Raw genomic sequence first — 23563 nt, forward strand, 5'->3', positions numbered from 1 at the left:
GAGCTTTAGTCTCCAAACCACTGCAGTGTAAGAACTGTAAAGGATTTGTTTCAAGTGTGGGCAGACGGAGGGAGTATACTGAAGAACGGTGTGTAGAAGAAAAACGGTGTTGCAGTTGTGGGGATCATGATCCTGAGTTCCTGGAATGCCCGGTAAGGGTGAATGAGATTGAGGTGGCAAAATAATTGAGAAAACAAGTGATGCTCGTGAAGATATGGTAGTGGATGCACCACATGCTGAAATAACTGTTTGCTGCAAGTCAAAAGATATCCCGTGTGTTAAAAATGTGGGTTTTGTGGCATTCATTGCCACAATTCTAAACTGTACAACTCAAGCCTCAGAAGAAACTGGACATTGTGGGTTGCGCAGAAAAATTGTTGGGACTTGTAAACGTTTTACTGGCGCTGGAAGACGCCTGAGCCTGTGTAGTGATCAAATCGGTTTATTTTAAAATAGTAAAGTTGTTTGGTTTATTTTATTTTGGTCGTCTATACAATAGAAGTGGAGGGAAACTCGTATTAACGTGTGTACTTTGACCATGCGTCGTCAATGGACCGCGCGATGCATTCTGGACTTTTCTGGGACAAGAAAAGCTCTCCTTCAAGCGATGAATGAGTCAATTGGGCGCTAGCTCAAAAACCCAACATTAGCATGAATTTCGTCAACATTACACATCTTTTCCGAGATAATTAATAGGTTATCTGTTATATCGTATAGCTGGGGAATCGTGACTACGTACTTTCAAGGAAAATCTGCACGTTTCTCGACTCATACCCTGATTTTGAGACGGGATTTCGTGACGATTAGTTTAGCAACCGCGTGACGTAGCATGACAACGGGAACGCGATTGGTCGACAATCTGCTGTGAGGCGTTACAGGATCTTCAATTCATTGCCTAATGGAATTCCGATGTTCGCCTTTCTCTGGTTTTCATGTGTAGGGTGACCACATCTCCCGGATTGTGCAGGACAGTCTTGTGTTTTTGCCCTTTGTTTCGCAATCAAGTCCCGCATTTTATCAACAAATTCAAACACCGCTAATACCAAATATATATATATATATATTTTATAATATGTTCCGTATTTCAGTCAGACATTCCAACCTATCTCTTGGAGTCATGTTGCGCTTATGAAATATATATAAGGATGTGGTAGCCTAAGCCGACTGGTGACAATGCCGCTGAGAGTAGTTAGGGGGTAGGGGTGCTGTATATGTTTTCGCCAAAGGGGGCTCTCCATGCTCATTAGTTTCTCATTCAACATACACTACATGACCAAAAGTATGTGGACGCCTGCTCATTACAAAATCATGGACATAGAGCTGGCAGCAAGCCTATAGGTCTGCTGTTATAACCAGTAAAGGCCACTTTACCAGTCTTGGGTAGCGGAATTACTTTGGCTTCCATCCAGGCCTGAGGACAAAGACTTTCCTTTAGGCTCAGATTAAATATATGACAGATAGGAGTGGCTATAGAGTCAGCTACCATCCTCAGTAGCTCTCCATCTAAGTTGTCAATTGCAGGAGGTTCGTCATTATTGATTGATAATAATAATCTTTCCACCTCTCCCACATTAACTTTACAAAATTCTAACTTGTAATGCTTTTCTTCCATAATTTTTTTTTTTATGCATGAATACGATGGTTCGTTGTTGGTATTTCCTGCCTAAGTTTGCCTACTTTGCCAATGAAGTAATCATAAAAATAATTGGCAGCATCAAATTGGTTTTGTGATGAGTAAGCCATCTGATTTGTTGGAAGATGGAGTTAAATGTGTCTTTCTGCCCATAATTTCATTTAAAGTACTCCAATGGTTTTTTCCCATCTTTATATCATTGATCTTGTCTTCATAATACAGTTTCTTATTTTTGTTGAGTTTAGTCACATCATTTCTCAATTTGCAGTAAGTCAGCCAGTCAGATATGTAACCAGACTTATTAGCCACTCCTTTTGCCCCATCTTTCAACCATCCAGTTTTTCAATTCCTCATCAATCCATGGAGCCGTAACAGTTCTAACAGTCAGTTTCTTAACAGGTGCATGTTTATCAATGATTGGAAGAAGCAATTTCATAAATTCATCAAGTGCAGCATCTCAATGCTCCTTATTAATCACATCAGGCCAACAAATATTTTTAACATGAGTCACAGCTAAATCTTTTGTATGATCTCTTATACACTATTTTAGGCCCAGCTGTTGGAGCTTTGGCTTTCCTGGATATAGCCACTATATTGTGATCACTGCATCCAATGGGGACAGATACAGCTTTAGAACAAAGTTCTACAGTATTAGTAAAAATGGGATCGATACATGTGCATGGTCTTGTTCCTGTAGTGTTTGTAAACACCCTGGTAGGTTGATTAATAACCTGAACCAGATTACAGGCACTGGTTACAGTAATAAGCTTCCTCTTGAGTGGACAGCTTGATGAAAACCAGTCAATATTCAGGTCCCCAAGAAAGTAGACCTCTCTGTTTACATCACATAATTTCATGAGCCTTATTTCTAAGGCTACACATATGAATATGTGCTATTTTCAGCCCTTTCCTGGGTAGCTTATCAGAGATAGACATAATATAGAGAAGAGCAAACAAAGCAAGATTTTAAAAATCTACATTCAGCAGTCCATTAATCAATTGGTGTGTGTGTGTGTGTGTTCTGCGGGGTTGAAGCAACAAACCAATAGGCTTGGCTTGCTCATCCCTTCCAGTCTTCTGTGAGGACGGGTGGAAAATGAGCCTGTCATACAGATGTAAGCAATGTCTCCACGCACTCTGGCAGCTTTCATGGCTGGGATAAGTTATTTCCTCTTCTGGCGCACAGCTTCCGGATAGTCCTCATTGAGGAAGATATACGTTCCTCTCAAGTTAGTGGCTCGTTCCAGAACATCTATCGTGTCCTTGAACCTCAGGAACTTGACCACTATCGGCCTGGGCTTGTCATCTGGGCCGGTGGTGAGTTTTCCAGTCCTGTGGCCGCTCTCCACCTAAATCTTCCCGTGGTCCATCTTCAATTTCTCAGAGATAATTTCCCTCACTTTGTCCTCAGACTCTGTCCAGGTCTCATGTGGAGATTCTGCATGGAGGCATTGTCAGGCTGAAACAGTAAAGGACCTTCCTCAAACTGTTGCCACAAAGTTGGAAGCACAGAATCGTCTAGAATGTCATTGAATGCTGTAGCATTAAGATTTCCCTTCACTGCAACTAAGGTGCCTAGCTAGAACCATGAAAAATAGCTCCAGACCATTATTCCTCCTCCACCAAACATGTCAGTATGCATTGGGGCAGGTAGTGTTCTCCTGGAATCCGCCAAACCAAGATTCGTCCATCGGACTGCCAGATGGTGAAGCGTGATTCATCACTCCAGGAAGTCCAATGGCGGCGAGCTTTACACCATTCCAGCCGACGCTTGGCATTGCGCATGGTGATCTTAGGCTTGTGTACGGCTGCTCAGCAATGGAAACCTATTTCATGAAGCTCCCAACAAACATTTCTTGTGCAGATGTTGCTTCCAGAGGCAGTTTGGAACTCTGTAGTGAGTGTTGCAACCGAGGACAGACAATTTTTTACGTGCTTCTTCAGCACTCAGCTGTCTAGTTCTGTGGCTTGTGTGGCCTATCACATCCTGGCTGAGCCGGTGTTGCTCCTAGAAGTTTCCTCTTCACAATAACAGCACAGTTGACCGGGGCAGCTCTAGCAGGGCAGAAATTTGACAGACTGACTTGTTGGAAAGCTGGCATCCTATGACGGTGCCACATTGAAAGTCACTGAGCTCTTCAGTAAGGCCATTCTACAGGCAATGTTTGTCTGTGGAGATTGCATGGCTGTGTGCTCGATTTTATACACCTGTCAGCAACGGGTGTGGCTGAAATAGCCGAATCTACTAATTTGAAAGGTTGTCCACATACTTTTGTATATATAGTGTATTTGCTGCTACTTCATTTAAAAGTCCCTTCCAGTGGAGTCTGTTGAGGGGAGAACGGCTCATAATAATGGTCGCAACAGAGCAAATGGAATGGCATCAAACACCTGGAAACTATGTATTTGATACCGTTACACTGATTCTGCTCCAGCCATTAAGGTGCCACCAACCTCCTGTGTTTAATACACATATAATTGAATTTGTCCCAATATCTTTTCTCCCCTAAAATGGGGGGGGGGGGAGACTATGTACAAAATGTGCTGTAATTTCTAAACGGTCCACCTGGAAATCATGTGTTTGATGTACAGTACCAGTCAGAAGTTTGGACAGACCTACTCATTCAAGGGTTTTTCTTTATTTTTATAGTAAAAATAAAAACCCTGGGTGTGTCCAGACTTGTATATATACATATTAGCTAAACAAGTGGGGCTCAAAACAGCCCCACCTGCCCTGAATGATGGGTCGCCACTGTCCAAGACATTGATTCAGCTTTGATCTAAACTATACTAAAGGAGCACCATTGTAAGAAGTGGCGGAGGTGCTACGACACCCCTGCAGTCTATGCACCTAATGAGCAATTGACGTGCATCCAGCCTAATCCTTTGCCTGTGCAAAATTTGGCAATGCAGAAACGGGAGAGCACAAAATCTGGGAATATTTGGCCTAGGAACATTTTCTGGTTGGTCTCAGGGAATGTAAGACAGTTAGGAAGGGTGCACTGGAGGTTGGTGGCACCTTATTTGGGGAGAACAGGCTTGTGGTAAGGACTGGAGCGGAATCAGTGAAATGGTATCAAATACAGTACCAGTCAAAAGTTTGGACACAGTTACTCATTCAATGGTTTTTCTGTATTTTGCTATTTTCTACACTGTAGAATAATAGTGAAGACATCAAAACTATGAAATAACACATATGGAATCATGTAGTAACCAAAAAAGTGTTAAACAAATCTAAATATATTTGAGATTATTCAAAGTAGCCACCCTTTGCCTTGATTACAGCTTTGCAAACTCTTGGCATTCTCTCAACCAACTTCATGAGGTATTCACCTGGAATGCTTTTAAATTAGCAGGTTTGCCTTCTTAAAAGTCAATTTGTGGAATTTCTTTCCTTCTTAATGCGTTTTAGCCAATTAGTTGTGTTGTGACAAGGTAGGGGTAGTATACAGAAGATAGCCCTATTTCGTGAAATACCATGTCTTGTGGCAAGAACAGAGGATAAGTTCATTAGAGTTACCAGCATTAGAAATTGCAGCCCAAATAAATGCTTCATAGAGTTCAAGTAACAGACACATCTCAACATCAACTGTTCAGAGGAGACAGCTTGAATCAGGCCTTCATGGTCGAATTGCGGCAAAGAAACCACTACTAAAGGACAACAATAATAAGAAGAGACTTGCTTGGGCCAAGAAACACGACTAATGGACATTAGACTGGTGTAAATCTGTTTTTTGGTCTGATGAGTCCCAATTTGAGACTTTTGGTTCCAAGCGCTGTGTCTTTGTGAGACGCAGAGTAGGTGAATGGATGATCTCCCCATGTGTGGTTCCCACCATGATGCATGGAGGAGGAGGTGTGATGGTACTTTGCTGGTGACACTGTCAGTGATTTATTTACAATTCAAGGCACACTTAACCAGCATGGCTACCACATCATTCTGCAGCGATACGCCATCCCATCTGGTTTGCGCTTTGTGGGACTATCATTTGTTTTTCAACAGGACAATGACCCAACACACCTCCAGGCTGTATAAGGGCTATTTGACCAAGAAAGAGAGTGATGGAGTGCTGCATCAGATGACCTGGTCTCCACAATCACTTGACCTCAACCCAATTGAGATGGTTTGGGATGAGTTGGACTGCAGAGTGAAGGAAAAGCAGCCAACAAGTGCTCAGCATGTGGGAACTCCTTCAAGCCTGGAAAAGCATTCCAGGTGAAGCTGGTTGAGAGAATGCCAAGAGTGTGCCAAGCTATCATAAAGGGTGGTTACTTTGAAGAATCTAATCTAAGTAAAATGTTTGTTTCATTCTTTTTTGTTTACTACATTGTATATTAATTATACTGTCATAGCCTAAATGAAAAACTCATAATACTTTTATTTCCCTTTTGACCCACATTTTAACCCTATAGACAAGTAGGGGAAATCCAGAATATAGAAAGTGTCACTTATACACAAGCCACATGCAGGAACCAATGGGATGCTCGAGGAGGGGCGTTCTTGCTGATTCATGAATGCACACATGCAGGAACATCCAAATTGAGGGCCGCAATCACACATTATTGGAGAGGTCCGGACATTCGGAATTCAATCAGGGTCTCAACTTACTGTGAGAATGCTGTTCATAGATTACTGATCAGCGTTCAATACCATAGTCTCCTTCAAGCTCATCACCAAGCTAGGGACCCTGGGACTGAACCCCTTCCTCTCTGTCTAGTAGGGCTGAGCGTTTAGTGCTTTTTGAGGTTGGTTCGGTTTGATTATTAAAAAATAATCACTGTTTTTCGATTATTCTTTAAAACATTAAATGCACTCTGCATTATGTGGGTTGAATGCTGTACAAACACTGAATAAAAGTCCCATGATGGTAGTGGCTGCCCATTACTGCTTATCACTTACTTTTTATTTATCATTTATTCACTTTACTTGAATAAAATATGTTTTATTTGATCACTTTATTATTTCCTTCCAAGTCATCATCTCATCTCTATAGAGCTGTTGCCTATGTTGTCTGACAAAATGACTATTTTAGTATGTCTTCAAAGTAAATAAGGCATACATTTATGACTGTTGAGAACCAACTACCAATCACTTAGATCATGTATTTTCAGGCTTGCAAAGCAACGGCTTTCTATCCCTCTCTATCGTGCATGCTCTTTTCTCTCAGTCTCGATGTCTGCTCCACACAGACCGGACAAGTTTAAGTGGCCGCACAATGGATTATGGTCATTGTAGTTAATTACCATGTTTTCATGTAGAATATTGGCCTGTTGGAACCTACAACTTCCTACTACATTGCACATTTCAGGCTCTACAGAAACTGCTCATCGAGCTCACATAAAAAAATGAACGAACTGGAATAATTAATAATTTAATTTAACCAACTTCGGTCAATTAGTTATTTAAAAAATGAAAAATAACCAACATTTCGGTTAATTGCCCAGCACTAGCAACTAGATCCTGTACTTCCTGACAGGCTGGTCCCAGGTGGTGAGGGTATGGGATGTGTGCTTAGGTCCATCTTGTACTCCCTGTTCACTCACGACTGCTGGTCCATGCACGACTCCAACACCATCATCAAGTTTGCTGGCGACACAACGGTGATAGGCCTGATCACCGACGGCGATGAGACCGTGCACAGGAAGGAGGTCAGAGACTTAGCAATGTGGTGCCAGGACAACAACGTCTCCCTCAATATCAGTAAAACCAGAGAGCTGATCATGGACCATAGGAGAAAGAGGGGAGATCACACCCCCATCCACATCGACTGGGCCGTTGTGGAGCGGGTCAAGAGTTCTTTGGCATCCACATCACCAAGGACCTAACATGGTCCACACACACCCGCACAGTCGTGAAAATGGAACCTCCTCCCCATTTAGGAGGCTGAAAAGATTTGGCAGTGACCCTCAGATACTCAAAATGTTATACAGCTGCACCATTGAGAGCATCTTGGTATAGCAAATGCTTGGTATGACAAATGCACCGCCCTCGACCGCAAAGCACTATAGGGGGTGGTGTGGAAAGCCCAGTACATCACTGGGGCCGAGCTCCCTGCCATCCAGGTCCTGTCAGAGGAAGGCCCGAAGAAATGGCCAAAAACTCCAGCCACCCAAGCCATAAACTGTTCACTCTGCTTAAAGTCCGGCAAATGGTACGGGAGAATCAGCTCTCGGACCAACAGGCTCCAAGACTACTTCTACCCCCAAGCCTTAGCCAGACTTCTAAATAATCAATTAATTGTACCCAACTGATCTGCACTGACCCTACACACACTCACTAGACTAAACAGTACACACTATATACACACTCACTCACACATAACATTTACACACATTCACATACAGGTACACCACATACGCACACACATTTGAGTTAGAATAGCAGAATACACAAGGTGCAATTTCGAAATGTGGTTGGGCATCAGCAGTTTTCCTCTTCTAATGTCACTCAATGACAGTCACTCAATTAGCCCATGTCAACAAAAAAAAAAATTGATTGGTAAATTAGCTGGCTAGACAAACACTAAACTATCTAAACTTGTACAGTCGTGGCCAAAAGTGTTGAGAATGACACAAATATTCATTTTCACAAAGTCTGCTGTCTCAGTTTGTATGATGGCAATTTGCATATGCTCCAGAATCTTATGAAGAGTGATCAGGTGAATTGCAATTAATTGCAAAGTCCCTCTTTGCCATGCAAATGAACTGAATCCCCCAAAAACATTTCCACTGCATTTCAGCCCTGCTACAAAAGGACCAGCTGACATCATGTTAGTGATTCTCTCGTTATCACGGGTGTGAGTGTTGATGAGCACAAGGCTAGGGATCACTTTGTCATGCTAATTGAGTTTGAATAACAGACTTGAAGCTTCAAAAGGAGCGTGGTGCTTGGAATTATTGTTCTTCCTCTGTCAACCATGGTTACCTGGAAGGAAACACGTGCTGTCATCATTGCTTTGCAAAAAAAGGGCTTCACAGGCAAGGATATTGCTGCCAGTAAGATTGCACCTAAATCAACAATTTATCAGATCATCAAGAACTTCAAGGAGAGCAGTTCAATTGTTGTGAAGAAGGCTTCAGGGCGCCCAAGAAAGTGCAGCAAGCGCCAGGACCGTCTCCTAAAGTTGATTCAGCTGCGGGATCGGGGCACCACCAGTACAGAGCTTGCTCAGGAATGGCAGCAGGCAGGTGTGAGTGCATCTGCACGCACAGTGAGGCAAAGACTTTTGGAGGATGGCCTGGTGTCAAGAAGGGCAGCAAAGAAGCCACTTCTCTCCAGGAAAAACATCAGGGGCAGACTGATATTCTGCAAAAGGTACAGGGATTGGGCTGCTGAGGACTGGGGTCCTTTTCTCTGATGAATCCCCTTTCCGATTGTTTGGGGCATCCTGAAAAAATCTTGTCCGGAGAAGACCAGGTGACCTCTACTATCAGTCCTGTGTCATGCCAACAGTAAAGCATCCTGAGACCGTTCATGTGTGGGGTTGCTTCTCAGCCAAGGGAGTGGGCTCACTCACAATTTTGTCTCAGAACACAGCCATGAATAAAGAATGGTACCAACACATCCTCCGAGAGCAACTTCTCCCAACCATCCAGGAACAGTTTGGTGACGATCAATGCCTTTTCCAGCATGATGGAGCACATTGCCATAAGGCAAAAGTGATAACTAAGTGGCTCGGGGAACAAAACATCGATATTTTGGGTCCATGGCCAGGAAACTCCCCAGACCTTAATCCCATTGAGAACTTGTGGTCAATCCTCAAGAGGTGGGTGGACAAACAAAACCCACAAATTATGACAAACTCCAAGCATTGATTATGCAAGAATGCGCTGCCATCAATCAGGATGTGAACCAGAAGTTCATTGATAGCATGCCAGGGCAGATTGCAGAGGTCTTGAAAAAGAAGGGTCAACACAGCAAATATTGACTCTTTGCATCAACTTCATGTAATTGTCAATAAAAGCCTTTGACACTTATGAAATGCTTGTAATTATACTTCAGTATTCCATAATAACATCTGACAAAAATATCTAAAGACACTGAAGCAGCAAACTTTGTGAAAATTTATATTTGTGTCATTTTCAAAACTTTTGGCCACGACTGTAGTAATCATGGCCGAATTACAGACCAGGCACACAGTGCCCGTGCCCAGGTGCCCTGACCTCCAGGGGGCCCCCATTCATTTCATTAATCACTCTCGCTCAGATATCATATTAACAATGTGAAAAAAACTGTTTGCATGTTCTTTACAAAGAGGGCAACAGATGCTACTGAACCAGATGTCTTTGTGTCAGGGGAGAAGCTACAGGTGGTATCTGATTTTAAGTACCTCGGCATCATACTTGATTCCAACATCTCTTTTAAAAAGCATACAAAAAAATTCATTCAGATAACCAAATTCAACCTAGCTAATTTCAGATTTATATGAAATTGTTTGACTACAGAGGTAGCAAAACTGTACTTCAAATCTATGATACTCCCCCACTTAACATACTGCTTGACTAGTTGGGCCCAAGCTTGCTGTACAACATTAAAACCTATTCAGTCTGTCTACAAACAGGCTCTCAAAGTGCTTGATAGGAAGCCCAATAGCCATCATCACTGTTACATCCTCAGAAAGCATGAGCTCCTGAGTTGGGAAAATCTTGTGCAATACACCGAAGCATGTCTTCTATTCAAGATCCTAAATGGCCTGGTTCCCCCTCCACTCAGTATTTTTGTTAAACAGAAAACCCAAACATATGGCAGCAGATCCACAAGGTCCACCATGAGAGGTGACTTTATAGTTCCCTTAAGGAAAAGCAACTTTAGTAAATCTGCTTTCTCTGTGAGAGCTTCCCATGTCTGGAATACACTGCCATCAAACACACATAACTGCACCACCTATCACACTTTCACAAAATGTATGAATACATGGCTAAAGGTCAATCAGATTTGTGATCATAATCCCTAGCTGTGTATTGTCGCTTTCCATGTTGTCTGTCATCTGTAGCTTGTGAGGTGTGGAAACACTTTGTTGCTTTTATGAATTTTGACTTGCTGCTTTTTGTTCTATGTTGCTCTGTCTGTATGCTATGTCTTGCTTGTCCTATGTTGCTCTGCGTGTGCTCACTGCTCAATGATTGTCTATATTGTAATTGTTTTTATTAACCTGCCCAGGGACTGCGGTTGAAAATTAGCCGGCTGGCTAAAACCGGCACTTTTGCTGAAACGTTGATTAATGTGTACTGTCCCTGTAAAAATAAAATAAACTCAAACAATTGTTTTATTTTTGATTAAATGTACTGATGATGGATGTACTGTTGCTTGTATGCGTTGTATGTGTGGGCTTACGGTGTCTGTCTCCCTGATTTGGCTACTAGGTTGCTATCTTCCCACGACCCTTGCGGGACAGTGGTGCTTGTCAAGTGGGAGCGAAGGACACCGGTGTTGTTGCCGTTCATACCCTCCACATTGAGTAGACGGTATGTATCCAAAGAATAACATTTTTAAAAAGGTGACATCCAAATTGGTTTTCAATATAAGTTATTTCTTGTGTAGGCTGCTATCCCACTTGAAATAAAATTCTGTGATGGAATAAATTGCCACGTGAGCTACTGCCTGTGACACCGTGATACAGCTGCCCAGTGGGAAGCACCTCAGGTTGGCAGGCACCTTGATACAACACCTGTGCAATGGTCAACATGTTAGCTACAGCCGGTGACATCCTGATACAGCTGCCCTGTGGGAAGCATCTCAGGTCAGTAAGCAGCTCTATACAACACTGGTGCACTAGTCATTTGCACTGGCAAATTCCATATACCCACTCCCATCAACACACTGACTCACCCATACTCCGGTCGCCATATTGGGCTGCAGCTACCCATACTTGCACCACAGATAAAACAGTGCCCTCTGTAATTATTGGGACAGTGAAGCATTTGTTCTTCTCTTGGCTCTACACTCCACAAGTTTGGATTTGAAATTAAACATTTACTTTGAAGTTAAAGTGCATGTCAGTTTTAATTTAAGTGTATTTTCATCCACATCAGGTAAACCATATAAAAAGTACAAGCACTTTCTGTACATAGTGTCAACATTACAATAACGGGAGGTTAGCATTTGGGGGGGGTGATATTTTTTGAGAGGAAGTCAATTGATAGGAAGTGGGAGAAGATAGAGCTCGATGAAACTTGGCCAACATTCTTCTAATTTTGTTATTGATGAAACATTCGATCTTAAAACAGTTTTCCGTTCCCAAAACGGTAATGTTACGAACAGAGTGCACTAAGATTTGTAGACTTTACCCTTTCAAAAGTTTACATTTTTGTTTTTTTGTTTAGAAGGGCAAGGGCAAACTGTGTTATTGCACACAAGCGTTTCACAGTAGGCGTTCCTAACGGAAATATGCAAATACATGCTAGAACGCTAGCTCGTGTTAGCCCTGCCCACCTCCTTACTTTTTCTGCCCACTCTGCTTAATTTGCTCCCATTGGAAATGACACCTTGTGGTCTGTCTTGGGTTAGTTATCAAAATCTTTGCTTGCACCGAGTGGCGAATCAAATTCATTTGATTGGAGTTATTGGACTAGTGGTCCACTAGTATATTCAGACTGGGCTACAAATCCGTAAATCGAGTCAAAATAACCAACTTGATTTGCCACTTACCTTGGCTGTTGATTCACCTAGAACGTTTGGTTACGCTTTATTTGACAATACATTAATAACTAATTCCCTACATAACATTGTCACACACAGTACAACAACCGCACGTTGATAATTCCGATATGTCACTTTGCGATGAGATAATTTGGTGCCACTTTTTTCTGGGACTCCATAAAAACACGCCACTTCATTACAAGTGACTTTTCACTAACCCTTTCCCTAACCTTAACCTATAGCTCCTAACCTGATACGTTAATTATCCTAACCTGCGACGAAAAAAATCGTAGCTGTATGGAAGTGGCTTGTTTTTCGGGAATCTCCTTTTTCCTAGGCTTTTTTTCCAGCCGTGGCTAGAAGGGATCCAGCTTTTGACAAATTACGGTCAAAAGTGTATTATTTTTTAGCACTTTTGCTAACCCAAACTCTTTTCCTAGCCTTAACGTAGCAGGTTATGATAATTAGGTTAAGGCTAGAAAAATGGTTAGCTAAAATGCAAGAACAAAACAACAACTTTTGACCTTAATTTGACTAAAACTGGAACCCTTCTAGCCATCACCCTTTCCCCCCCACTACCAAGTTTGAACAGGGAGAGTGGGGTTCATTGCGTTGCTGATCACGAGTGCGCATGTGCTAACTATCAACAGACTCAAGAGTAGCAGCTCTGTGGTAGCAGCCTATGCTGAGCAATATATTCCATGGACATTTTTGAATAACATGTGAACATCCCAGTTCAAATATAACCCGTTTTTGGGACCATTGTGGATGTAACTTTTTTCTCAGTGATAAGAAATTGCGTTAATTGATTAGGCCTAAGTACTACCGCACTGCGCAGTGACTGTTGGGGGAAGTTCGCGGTTGGACTTGCTGTATTGTCTGCCCCAGACACCGCCGAGTGTCTTCTACAAGCGCTGTCCAAGGCTACTTCAGAGCAGACCATCCACATTGGCGTGTTTTCGCATCATTAAAGACCGCAATAATACATTTCTTAGAGCGGTGAAGTCATTGAAAAGTATAAATATTTGTCTTATTTTTTCAAAAATGGCCGCAGCAGTGGAAATGGACGGAAGTATAATGGAGGGTGTGAGTATTTCACACGATTAAAATACACTTTCTACTACATATTTTATAAAAATAGTTTGACAGTAAACTTAGGATATGTATTTACTGTGTACATTGTCATGTTTTGTCCTCTTTCAGGGCGGGCAAATTTTGAGAGTAACCGCCGCACTGAGTTGCATCAACGGCGCATCCATCAGAATACACAAAATCCGCGCAGGTAGAAGTACACCAGGATTAAGGTAATTAATTTAATAAATATTTGCCATACTATTATAGAGAGTATGTATAACAACAAAAGCCACATGTCATTACTAATAAATGAAAGCTTAACTCTAGTCGCAGTCTATAGCCCTGGGGCGATCCCCGGCGACGCCAGACAGAAGTTTAGTGAATCAGAAAACAAAGCAAAGTTGGTCTAAAGGACCTTTCTTTTCAAAGTAGATGTAGCATTAACGTACGTCTCCGACAAACAATTAATAACGGTTTTACAGCCTTTATTTGTAACTGTCTAATTTGTTTTATGTTGAACGGCAGATGCCCTCGTTACATTTTTCATGTGATCCTTTGTTGGTTAATGCGTTAGCACATGGCTGTTCACTTATTCCTATCAACAACTGAACTAGCCTACTCAACTTTCCCTTCATCGCCTATGTTATTCTGCACAGATAATATCAAAGCCTACTTATTTTTTATAGTGAAATAAGACGTTTGTTTCTTTCATTGTTAACCCGCCACCCCCCTTCCCCTTTTCACAAGACCACAACATCTGTCAGGGTTGGAGTTGGTGAGAGACATTTGTTGTGGAAATCTAGAGGGTGGCACAGTGGGATCTACTGAAGTCACACTCACCCCTGGGAAAATAAAGGCTGGGAAGCACACCGCAGACCCCCAAACAGCAGGGTAAATCATGTCAGGCTGCTTCTCCGTTCTTCCAAACTACACATTCAAATAGAGTATGGATGGGACAGACAGTTTGTGTTAAAAATCTTGTAGTTACTATCAACCTGGCATATTTTATAGTCGTAGAAACACTATCCAAAATAATATCTAGAGGTCTCTATAGAATTCAATACTTTAATTTCACCAAACAAATAGGAAAAAACGTACTACATTAGTCTCCATCGAACTCGTACTTCTGTGTCACTCTGCCAGGAGTGTTGGGCTGCTGCTGCAGGTCTCTCTACCCTGTGCCCTGTATGCTGACGGACCCTCGGAGCTATGTCTGAAGGGGGGCACCAACGCAGACATGGCCCCGCAGATTGACTACACCATAAAGGTATGGTTAACCTAACCTGTGTTTGTAGAGGTGCCAGTGGGTGTAATGGCGGCTTGTCTTCCTGGGAAATCATGAATTGGACTTCTCTCAAGTTATATACCCTGTGTCTATAGATAAACCGCGGATGACCGCTTGGTATATGACTGTCACTCAACATCCTCTTATTTGCCATTCTCCTATTGTTGTTAATGCCATTGGAAATACTTTAATACATACAAATGTCTTCCAGGTATTCAAGCCCATCGTGGAGAAGTTTGGAGTACATTTTGACTGTGATTTGAGAATGAGGTTCGTATCCCTTCCCATGTTGGAGAATTGTTGGTGGGATAATACTGCCTGGCCCCCCAAAAAATGACTGTTCTTCTGTCTCGAATAGGGGCTACTACCCCAAAGGTGGAGGTGAGGTGGTGGCCAAGGTAAACCCGGTGAGTGAGTTGAGCCCCGTCACCATGACCGAACGAGGGACCATCACCAAGATATATGGCAGGTCCTTTGTTGCTGGGGTGCTACCCTATAAGGTACAGTACAAAGGAATGGCTTTGTGTTAGAATTGCCTAGGAATTTTACATTAAGTTAATGTTTTACCTGTGTAATAATATACTACTCTAGTAATGGAGTTGATTGGTTTTCATCCTTATTCCACCTGTGTACTTACAAACAATGAATTAGATGTTTCTGGACAGGTGAAATTTATGCCACGGAGCAGTTCTTTCCACCGATACATGTGCTATCCTCTATGCACGTGGGAGAAAAATATGAACTACATTTTGAGTGAGCTCGTACTTGTTTTCCTCCAGCTCGCCAAGGACATGGCAACGACGGCGACAAGAGTTATCAGGAGAGAGATAAAGGACCTATACATAAACATCCAAACGCTGCAGGAGAAGGACATGGCCTGTGGGAGCGGCAACGGCATCATGTGAGCTTATACCTGACGGTTTACCGTTCCGTGAACCCTCCGGCTGTAAACACTATCAAAAGATGCCAATACCCGTATGACCTCAGTAAACCTGTATCAGTCACTATGCCAATGTTTTTGGAGATGATACTTGTCAAACCACTTGCACTAGTAGAGGGTGTATTGATGGCGTCATCTGAAAAATCATTCATAAGTAGACTGGTGGCTTGCATAATGTTGTGTCCCTAGTTTGGTGGATAGACGAGAAGTTTTTTTTTTTTTTTTTTACTGCCATGAGTGATCTGCCGTCTTAAATGCTTTGCAGTTCTACCTCATTTTTGACATGCTGTCTATCCTCACCAGAATCATCGCAGAGTCTTCCACGGGCTGTATATTTGCAGGGTCAGCTCTTGGGAAGAAAGGTGAGAAATCCACTGTTCTTGTGCTTGCTTGCAGCTTGGTCTGTGAAGTGTACAGTACACTATGTACCACTAGTCGGCAACATCCGACAGAGAATGCCTAGCATGTCTATGCTAGGATGTGAAACTGTAAAATCTGATTGGATGATGAGTGAAGTAGGCCACCCACATGAACATTTCTAAGGCCATACAGGGTAAGTTGTCAACGGTGGAGAAATTGGAAAATATTGAGAAAAGGGAAAATCTTGCTCATTGTATTTTGTTTGGCAGTAGTGGCTACTATTTTTAAATTGCCATCAGCAGATGCATCCGTAGGTCGTTTTAAAAAGTTTTATTTTTTTTAGATTGTCTGTTTCTACAACAACACAGTTTGTTCTCTTGGGAGCGGAGTTAGGAGGTGTATGCAGTGCACCTGTTAAGGGAAACAAATGACTCAAACCTCTCTTGCACACACTGATAACCTCTGGGCCAGTATTCATAAAGCTTAGAGTAAAGGCGTTGGCATGCTTTGAGCTCAGCTAGGCGAACCGAACGAGTGTGCTCACATACTCCCTTAGGCAATATTACTGTTTGTCCGTTTTGAGATGCAGTAGCCAGTATACACTTCCTGAAAATAGTCAGAATTAATCTAAGATAACGGGGGGAAAATATGTCGGTTAATTTTTGACGTTTTTGCAGAGGAGATCTTAGTCGTGCAATTTTACAGTAAACTAAGATGTTTGGTGCAGTATTTCACAATGAAAAAATGTGAATGAAAATGAGTTCTCTCGTTGAATGACAAATGCTTTATTGAATAATCCCTGCTGTGGACTAATCGGGGGGGGGGGGGGGGGGGGGGCGTAGTCATCGGCTTGCCTCGAGGGAAAATGTGTGCCCGAACAGACAAAAACCATTACCGAAGTCCAAAGCTAACAAAAATGTCACAAAATGTTGTCATAATATATGCGCAATATCTTCCGAACTGTTTTGTCTGGGAAGCATGCAGACGCCGTAAGAGGCCTGCTGATCTGGGATCAGTTTTGCAGTTTAGATTATAATGAAAAAAATTACAGGGGGTGGGGGGGCTGATCCTAGATCCCACTTCTGCTCTATTAGACACCAAAAATACAGACCCAGATCTAAAAAATATATTTTTTAAATTGACAACTAATGCTTTTCTCCTATGCCTCAGGTGTGTATGCAGACAAAGTGGGCTTCGAGGCTGCAGAGATGCTGCTCAGGAATATAAGGCACAACGGCTGTGTGGATGAGTTTCTCCAGGACCAGGTTAGCAATGACACACACACAGGTATTTTACAACGCAATGTTAGGTGTCCTCCTGTAAGTGATCTATACTAATTGTAAGTAACGTGAACTTCCAAGTCCAAGTTGAATAGGTGCTTGACCCCTGTCTTTGCGTTACTCTCCATCTAACAGCAGCCGCTTGAACTTACTCTATTTAGAGTCATACTGAACTCTTTGTCTTACACTTTCTGGCAGCTAATCCTCTTCATGGCCTTGGCGAATGGCACCTCCAGAATCCGCACTGGCCCAGTCACCCAACACACACAGACTGCCATCCATGTGGCAGAGCAGCTCACCCAGGTGGGTCCCAAAAATGTTTTCATTTATTTCCGAAGACGTGCATTTGTTAATTGTCAATGGTTTATAAACTTTTTTTATAAAACCAGTCAACTTTTTAATAGAAAGTGTTTTTCTTATTCCCAGGCTAAGTTTACAGTGACCAAGGCAGAAGATGAGAATGCCAGCAATGACACCTACATCATCGAATGCCAAGGAGTGGGTGTCACCAACCCTCATTTCTAGCCACGCCCATGTGTTGTCTCCCCACCCCTTTTATGTTGACATCTCCATCTGCAGTCGTGGATAGAAGAGGCACTGGAGAGACTTGAGGACTCATAGCCGATACACTACTGTGACGTCACTGAATAGTCTGACGCTGCTTCTATTTATATTATGATTTATGGCCCTTGTGGCTCGATATTCAAGCAAATTAATTATTGGTTTAGAAACATACAGCCACATGAGTTGGTCATCGTTGTCCTTTTCCCCCTATTGCATTAACTATCATTACCCTCTTAGCTTGTATAACTCAGGGTATTAATGCCTTACACTGTTATAATAAAAACCTTCGATTTCTGCGTGGAAGTGGTGTATGTTTCAGTTGTTTGTTGAAGCGCCTTATAGTGCATACTGGTTTTTACGACAAAAATATTTTCATGTTCTTTGTCCCTAGTTTATCATTTTAGTTCCATGCTGCTGTCCTTTCTTAGGTCAATTAATTATGTATTTGTTGATGGTCACTAAGGTAATGCAGACTAGACTGCAGAGGTTTGTTGGCTACTGTATTAAATACAAATTTGGAGATTTGCCACTTTTTTGTAAGTATTTACAAATAAAATTCCTTCCCAGAACAGGATATGATTTTGAAAAACATATTTTTCACACCTGGATATGTTGAAATATGTAGCTAGAAGTTAGTCATCAGTGATGACTCATAAAAAATAATTGCCCCCTTTTCTATAAAATGTTGTGATATCAAATTGTTATTTTGTCTCATCGCTACAACTCCCCAACTGGCTCAGGAGAGGCGGAGGTCGAGTCATGTATCCTCCGAACCACGCTTCTTGACACCCGCCCGCTTAACCTGGGAAGCCAGCCCCACCAATGTGTCGGAGAAAACACCCGTTCAACTGATGACCGAAGTCAGGCTGCATGCGCCCGGCCTGCCACAAGGACTCTAGCGCAAGATGAGCCAAGTAAAGTCCCCCGGCCAAACTCTCCCCTAATCAGGACAACACCCGGCCAATTGTGCACCACCCTATGGGACTCCCGGTCACGGCTGTTGTGACATAGCCTGGGATCCAACCCGGGTCTGTAGTGACACCTCAAGCACTGCGATGCCGTGTCTTAGACCACTGTGCCACTCTAGAGGTGCGACTCATCACTCTTAGTCTGTCATAATGCAAAATTTATTTGTGATTCAAACAAATATTTTAAGGACAGATTGGCAACAATTTAACTCCAGTAAATAACTTGTTCCAAAAATCTTATTAGATGTGCTTGAGAGTAATTACATAGACATCGCATGGAGTTGCCTGTCTGAGATTAATAACTATCTAGCTGACCCAGTTTGATAGCATGGTCTTGTTATACTTGCCACCCAATGATTTAACAGCAAGAAGAACCCTTTGGCACAACACATGTTGAGGTGCTTAGGCTGCGTTTACCAAGCAGCCCAATTCTGATTTTTCTTTCTCTATTTGAATCACCAATCACATCAGATTTTTTTAATTTTTATATCTGATGTGATTGGTCAAAACACCAGTGGGTCTTAGTGGGTAAAATATCAGAATTGGGCTGCCTGTGTAAACACAGTCATATTGATCTTATTCAAGATAACTAGCAGAAATAGTTGCAGGTTTGTCTGACTGGAAAGCATGCAGTCTACACTTCCAGTGAAGTGTAGACCTGTGGAAAACCTTATGTAACTACTCCTGGCAAAGCAGACTTTTTTTTCCCTTCCCAGCTGCTGCAACTTGACAGAACCTTTTCAACAAGCTCTGAGTAACGAGAAGGTAAACTATTGTATGTCTTAGCTTTGCTCATTGGTTATGAATGTGTGAGGGCTTAAGGGTTTACGGCAAGGTTTGTTGCTCAGCTCCTTTTGTGGCCTGTTCTAACCGCTTTGACTCACCACCCCCAGATGCAGGGACAATAGAGGGGAAAGAATGGGTCTAGCCCATGTGAATGACTATGCAGATCTCATTGGTGAGGAGGTTGTGACCACTGAGCGTTATTCAATCTCTAGTTATTCACAACAGTCATGTGCATCTGTTGCTTATAGAAGTCACCAACTCCCTAATTTTACACTCTTGTGTTTTAGATTGAAAACCATGCCATTGTTATTGTAAGCTCACATACTGAGTTGTATACCGATTTACAGTACATCATAAAACACCCTCTCAAGAAAACTCCCTTGGTCTAATACTCCTATTGCTAGATGGTTCTTTAGAATATACTGTGCAGATTAGAGGCATGTACAACCATTCCCTTTTTTGAATTCCTTGTTGAGTAGTGCAGGTAAGCCTTCTCCCTACAGCTACATGTTCACTTGTCCTGTTGTTCCGTGATGTCAGATGGGCAGAGTATCAGGTCGTCTCCACATGACCCCAAATACAAACAAGACTCCTCAATGCATGGTGTGTGAAATAATACACAGCACAGCACAGCACAGCACTGCAATTCAATGAAAAATGACCAGCATTTATAGAGCAGATCGATATCTATCTACAGAGAGGAAATAACAAATTAGCAGCTGATAAATCTGAGAGAAACTTGAAATTCACACCGTGGCTGCGTTGGAACAGGAGCACCATGTGAGGGCCAATCACGTTGCAGTAACCTGAGGCGGTTACCTGACCCCACCATCCCTAGCTTTGCATTCCTCCGGCACACTCAGAGGTACAGTACTCACTCTATCGTTTGGTAAACATCGACTTGATCATATTCTGGGGTTGGAAGGGGCACAGTGATCCACAGAGTTGTCGCTGAGGCCACCGGTGGCCCCCAAACCTTCCCTTTTGCTGTACTCCAATGTAGGCATGTCAGACGTCGTGTCCTGGAGGGCCCAAGAGCACAGTGACTGGAGCCAACCTGCAGTCGCAGCAGCAGCACCTCAGCAGGTCTGGATCTCTCTAATAGCAGGTGAGCTGGATCGATGGAAAACATATATCTCATTGCTGCCAGATGTGCTTACCTAAATAAAGTAAGCAAAAAACCCAGAGTACGCACATAGACTCAATACGTTGAAGTCATTTTAATGAAATTACGATGAACCAACATGGAATAGACGTTGAATTGGGTGTGCATGATGGGTGTGCATGATTGGTGTGCCCAGTGGGTGTGCATGATGGCAATAAAACGTTTTTTGCAACAGTATAACTTTAGTCCGAGGGACCAAGGGAGCGAATTCGGTTCATAGCCCTGACTTGATGATCCCAAGTCCAGCAGACAACATCTTAGCCATTACTCCAAGAGGTACGAACTTCTTGACGAGATTGCAAAGTAGGTGTTTGGCTAAGGTCGCTACAATATTATCTTAAGTTTCAGTTGCTCAACCTAGATATTTATTTATTGCTATATACTGTAGTCCATTGGCCAGAGGGCCAAATTTCACATAATTGTCCACTTTGGGGTGACAAAGTCTAATGATGATTTTCATTAAGGTCCATGTCTGTGGGTTATATTTTGGTATGATAACCACTTATAGGAGGTAGCTAAATGTAGTTTCACTGCATTACATGTTATGACCCCTTTCCGGATATTGAGCATGTGAAATTAAATGTTGTTTTATAAGGGAACAATCTTCTCATACTAAAGCAATTCATATATCATTTACTTCATTATACACAACACAAATTAAGGTATGAAACAATTGGATTGGTAATGACATCTCTATCCTCCTGAGACCCGTGATGATGATTATTATTAAATGTTTGGGGTGAAGAAAAAAAAACATGTTACCAAGAAAGAAATTAGAACAAATATTGTTATTTATCTTTTATTGCAAGTGCAAAATTGTCCTCTGTAGTGGTCATTGGGATCTAAATATGAAAATAAATATAACATTAAAATCAATGGGGACAGAAGGTGAAAAACAGTTGTGGTATCCGGGTGTCCACTACAGAGGACATTTCTTGATAAGCTCTTATTTATTGTGAAAAAAAGTATTACACAGTCCTGACAACTCCCTTAACTATTCCTGAGATATTCACTAACCAGAAAGAATTTGAATGTCAAATTCACAAAAATTATAATTACACACACTTCTTTTCAAATGTCCACCGCATGTGCTAATTTTGACCGCAGCCATTTTTTTAAGAACCAGGAAGATGAAGTTGTCAAGGTCGCACCCCCACACATGATATCATTGAAAAGCCTAGAATGTCCTCTTAAAGGGACAACAGGACTTTTTAAATGTTTTAATTTCACCTTTATTTAACCAGGTAGACTAGTTGAGAACAAGTTGTAATTTGCAACTGCGACCTGGCCAAGATAAAGCAAAGCAGCCGACAGAAACAACACAGAGTTACATGGAATAAACAAAACATAGTCAATAATACAGTAGAACAAAATGCCTTAATACAGTGACTGTATGGCCTCAGAGTTACGGACCAAGAACTGATGTTCACTAGATAGGAAAAAAATGAATTGCTGGGTCTCAAGAGGCTATGGGCCCTTTAAAAAAGAAAAGCTGCACACTCTAGGAGCAATCATTTATTTCCAATGTTTCGACAGCCAAGCTGTTTTCATCAGGGTAAAATCTCTATTGGCCCACCTTGGGGTTTCAAAGGCCATACATGGGGGTGCATCAAGATAGAATGGGCTGTAATGGGTGGCGTTCTATAAACACATGGTACCCCAGCTGATAACTACACCAAATGTCATACAGCTACACTGAACAAAAATATAAACGCAACAATTTCAAAGATTCTACTGAGTTACAGTTCATATAAGGAAAGCAGTCAATTGAAGTAAATTCATTATGCCCTGGCCTATGGATTTCATATGACTGGGAATACAGATATGCATCTTTTGGTCACAGATACCTTGAACAAAAAAAAGGTATGGTCGTGGACATGAAAATCTGTCAGTATCTGGTGTGACCATCATTTGTGCAACACATCTCCTTCGCATAGTGTTGATCAGGCTGTTGATTGTGGCCTGTGGAATGTTGTCCCACTCCTCTTCAATTGCTGTGTGAAGTTGCTGGATATTGGCGGGAACTGGAACACTCTGTCGTACATGTCACTCCAGAGCATCCCAAACATGCTCAATTGGTGACATGTCTGGTGAGTATGCAGGCCATGGAAGAACTGGGACATTTTCAACTTCCAGGAATTGTGGACAGATCCTTGTGACATGGGACCGTGCATTTTCATGCTATAACACGAGGTGATGGTGGCTGAAGTATGACACGTCAATGGGTCTCAGGATCCCGTCACGATATCTCTATGCATTCAAATTTCCATCGACAAAATGCAATTGTGTTCATTGTTCAAAGCACGCAGATGAACTATCCTGAGACGGCTTTTGACAGTTTGTCCAAACCCACAATTTCATCAGCTGTTTGGGTGGCTAGGCTCAGACTATCCCGCAGGTGAATAAGTTGGATGTGGAGGTTCTGGGCTGACGTGGTTACACGTGGTATGCAGTTGTGAGGCCAGTTGGACAGCCAAATTCTCTAAAATGACATTGGAGGCAAAACTAATGTACATTTTTCTACCATAAGAGAAATTGACATTAAATCAAATCAAATCAAATCAAATGGACAGGAGAAGTACTCCAGATATAACAAACTGACCCTAGCCCCCCGACACATAAACTACTGCAGCATAAATACTGGAGGCTGAGACAGGAGGGGTCAGGAGAGAAATTATCTGGCAACAGCTCTGGTGGACATTCCTGCAGTCAGTATGCCTATTGCATGCTCCCTCAAAACTGTGGCATTCTGTAGTGTGACAAAACTGCACAACTTAGTGGCCTTTTATTGTCCCCAGCACAAGGTGTACCTGTGTAATGATCATGTTGTGGAATCATCGTCTTGATATGTCACACCTGTCACGTGGAT

The 23563-nt window shown here is 42.2% G+C and overlaps 1 protein-coding gene across 2 annotated transcripts; it reads left to right on the forward strand.

Moving 5' to 3' along the window:
• The first annotated feature begins 12405 nt into the window (after positions 1 to 12405).
• LOC109902345 (RNA 3'-terminal phosphate cyclase) lies at positions 12406 to 18078 on the forward strand. Of its 2 annotated transcripts, none has more exons than XM_020498628.2 (11): positions 12406 to 13358; positions 13476 to 13576; positions 14094 to 14237; positions 14490 to 14613; positions 14843 to 14901; positions 14990 to 15131; positions 15411 to 15532; positions 15875 to 15933; positions 17102 to 17196; positions 17410 to 17514; positions 17638 to 18078. In XM_020498628.2, exons 1-11 carry the CDS (start codon positions 13317 to 13319, stop codon positions 17734 to 17736), a joined length of 1092 nt encoding a protein of 363 aa, XP_020354217.1. In that variant the 5' UTR covers positions 12406 to 13316; the 3' UTR covers positions 17737 to 18078. The 2 variants fall into 2 exon arrangements, with proteins under 2 accessions (XP_020354217.1, XP_031642142.1); XM_031786282.1 differs by having other exon boundaries at positions 12879 to 13358; positions 17102 to 17218.
• The last annotated feature ends 5485 nt before the right edge of the window (positions 18079 to 23563 follow it).

The sequence above is a fragment of the Oncorhynchus kisutch genome, linkage group LG13 (genome assembly GCF_002021735.2).
Source record: "Oncorhynchus kisutch isolate 150728-3 linkage group LG13, Okis_V2, whole genome shotgun sequence".
Lineage (NCBI taxonomy): Eukaryota > Metazoa > Chordata > Actinopteri > Salmoniformes > Salmonidae > Oncorhynchus > Oncorhynchus kisutch.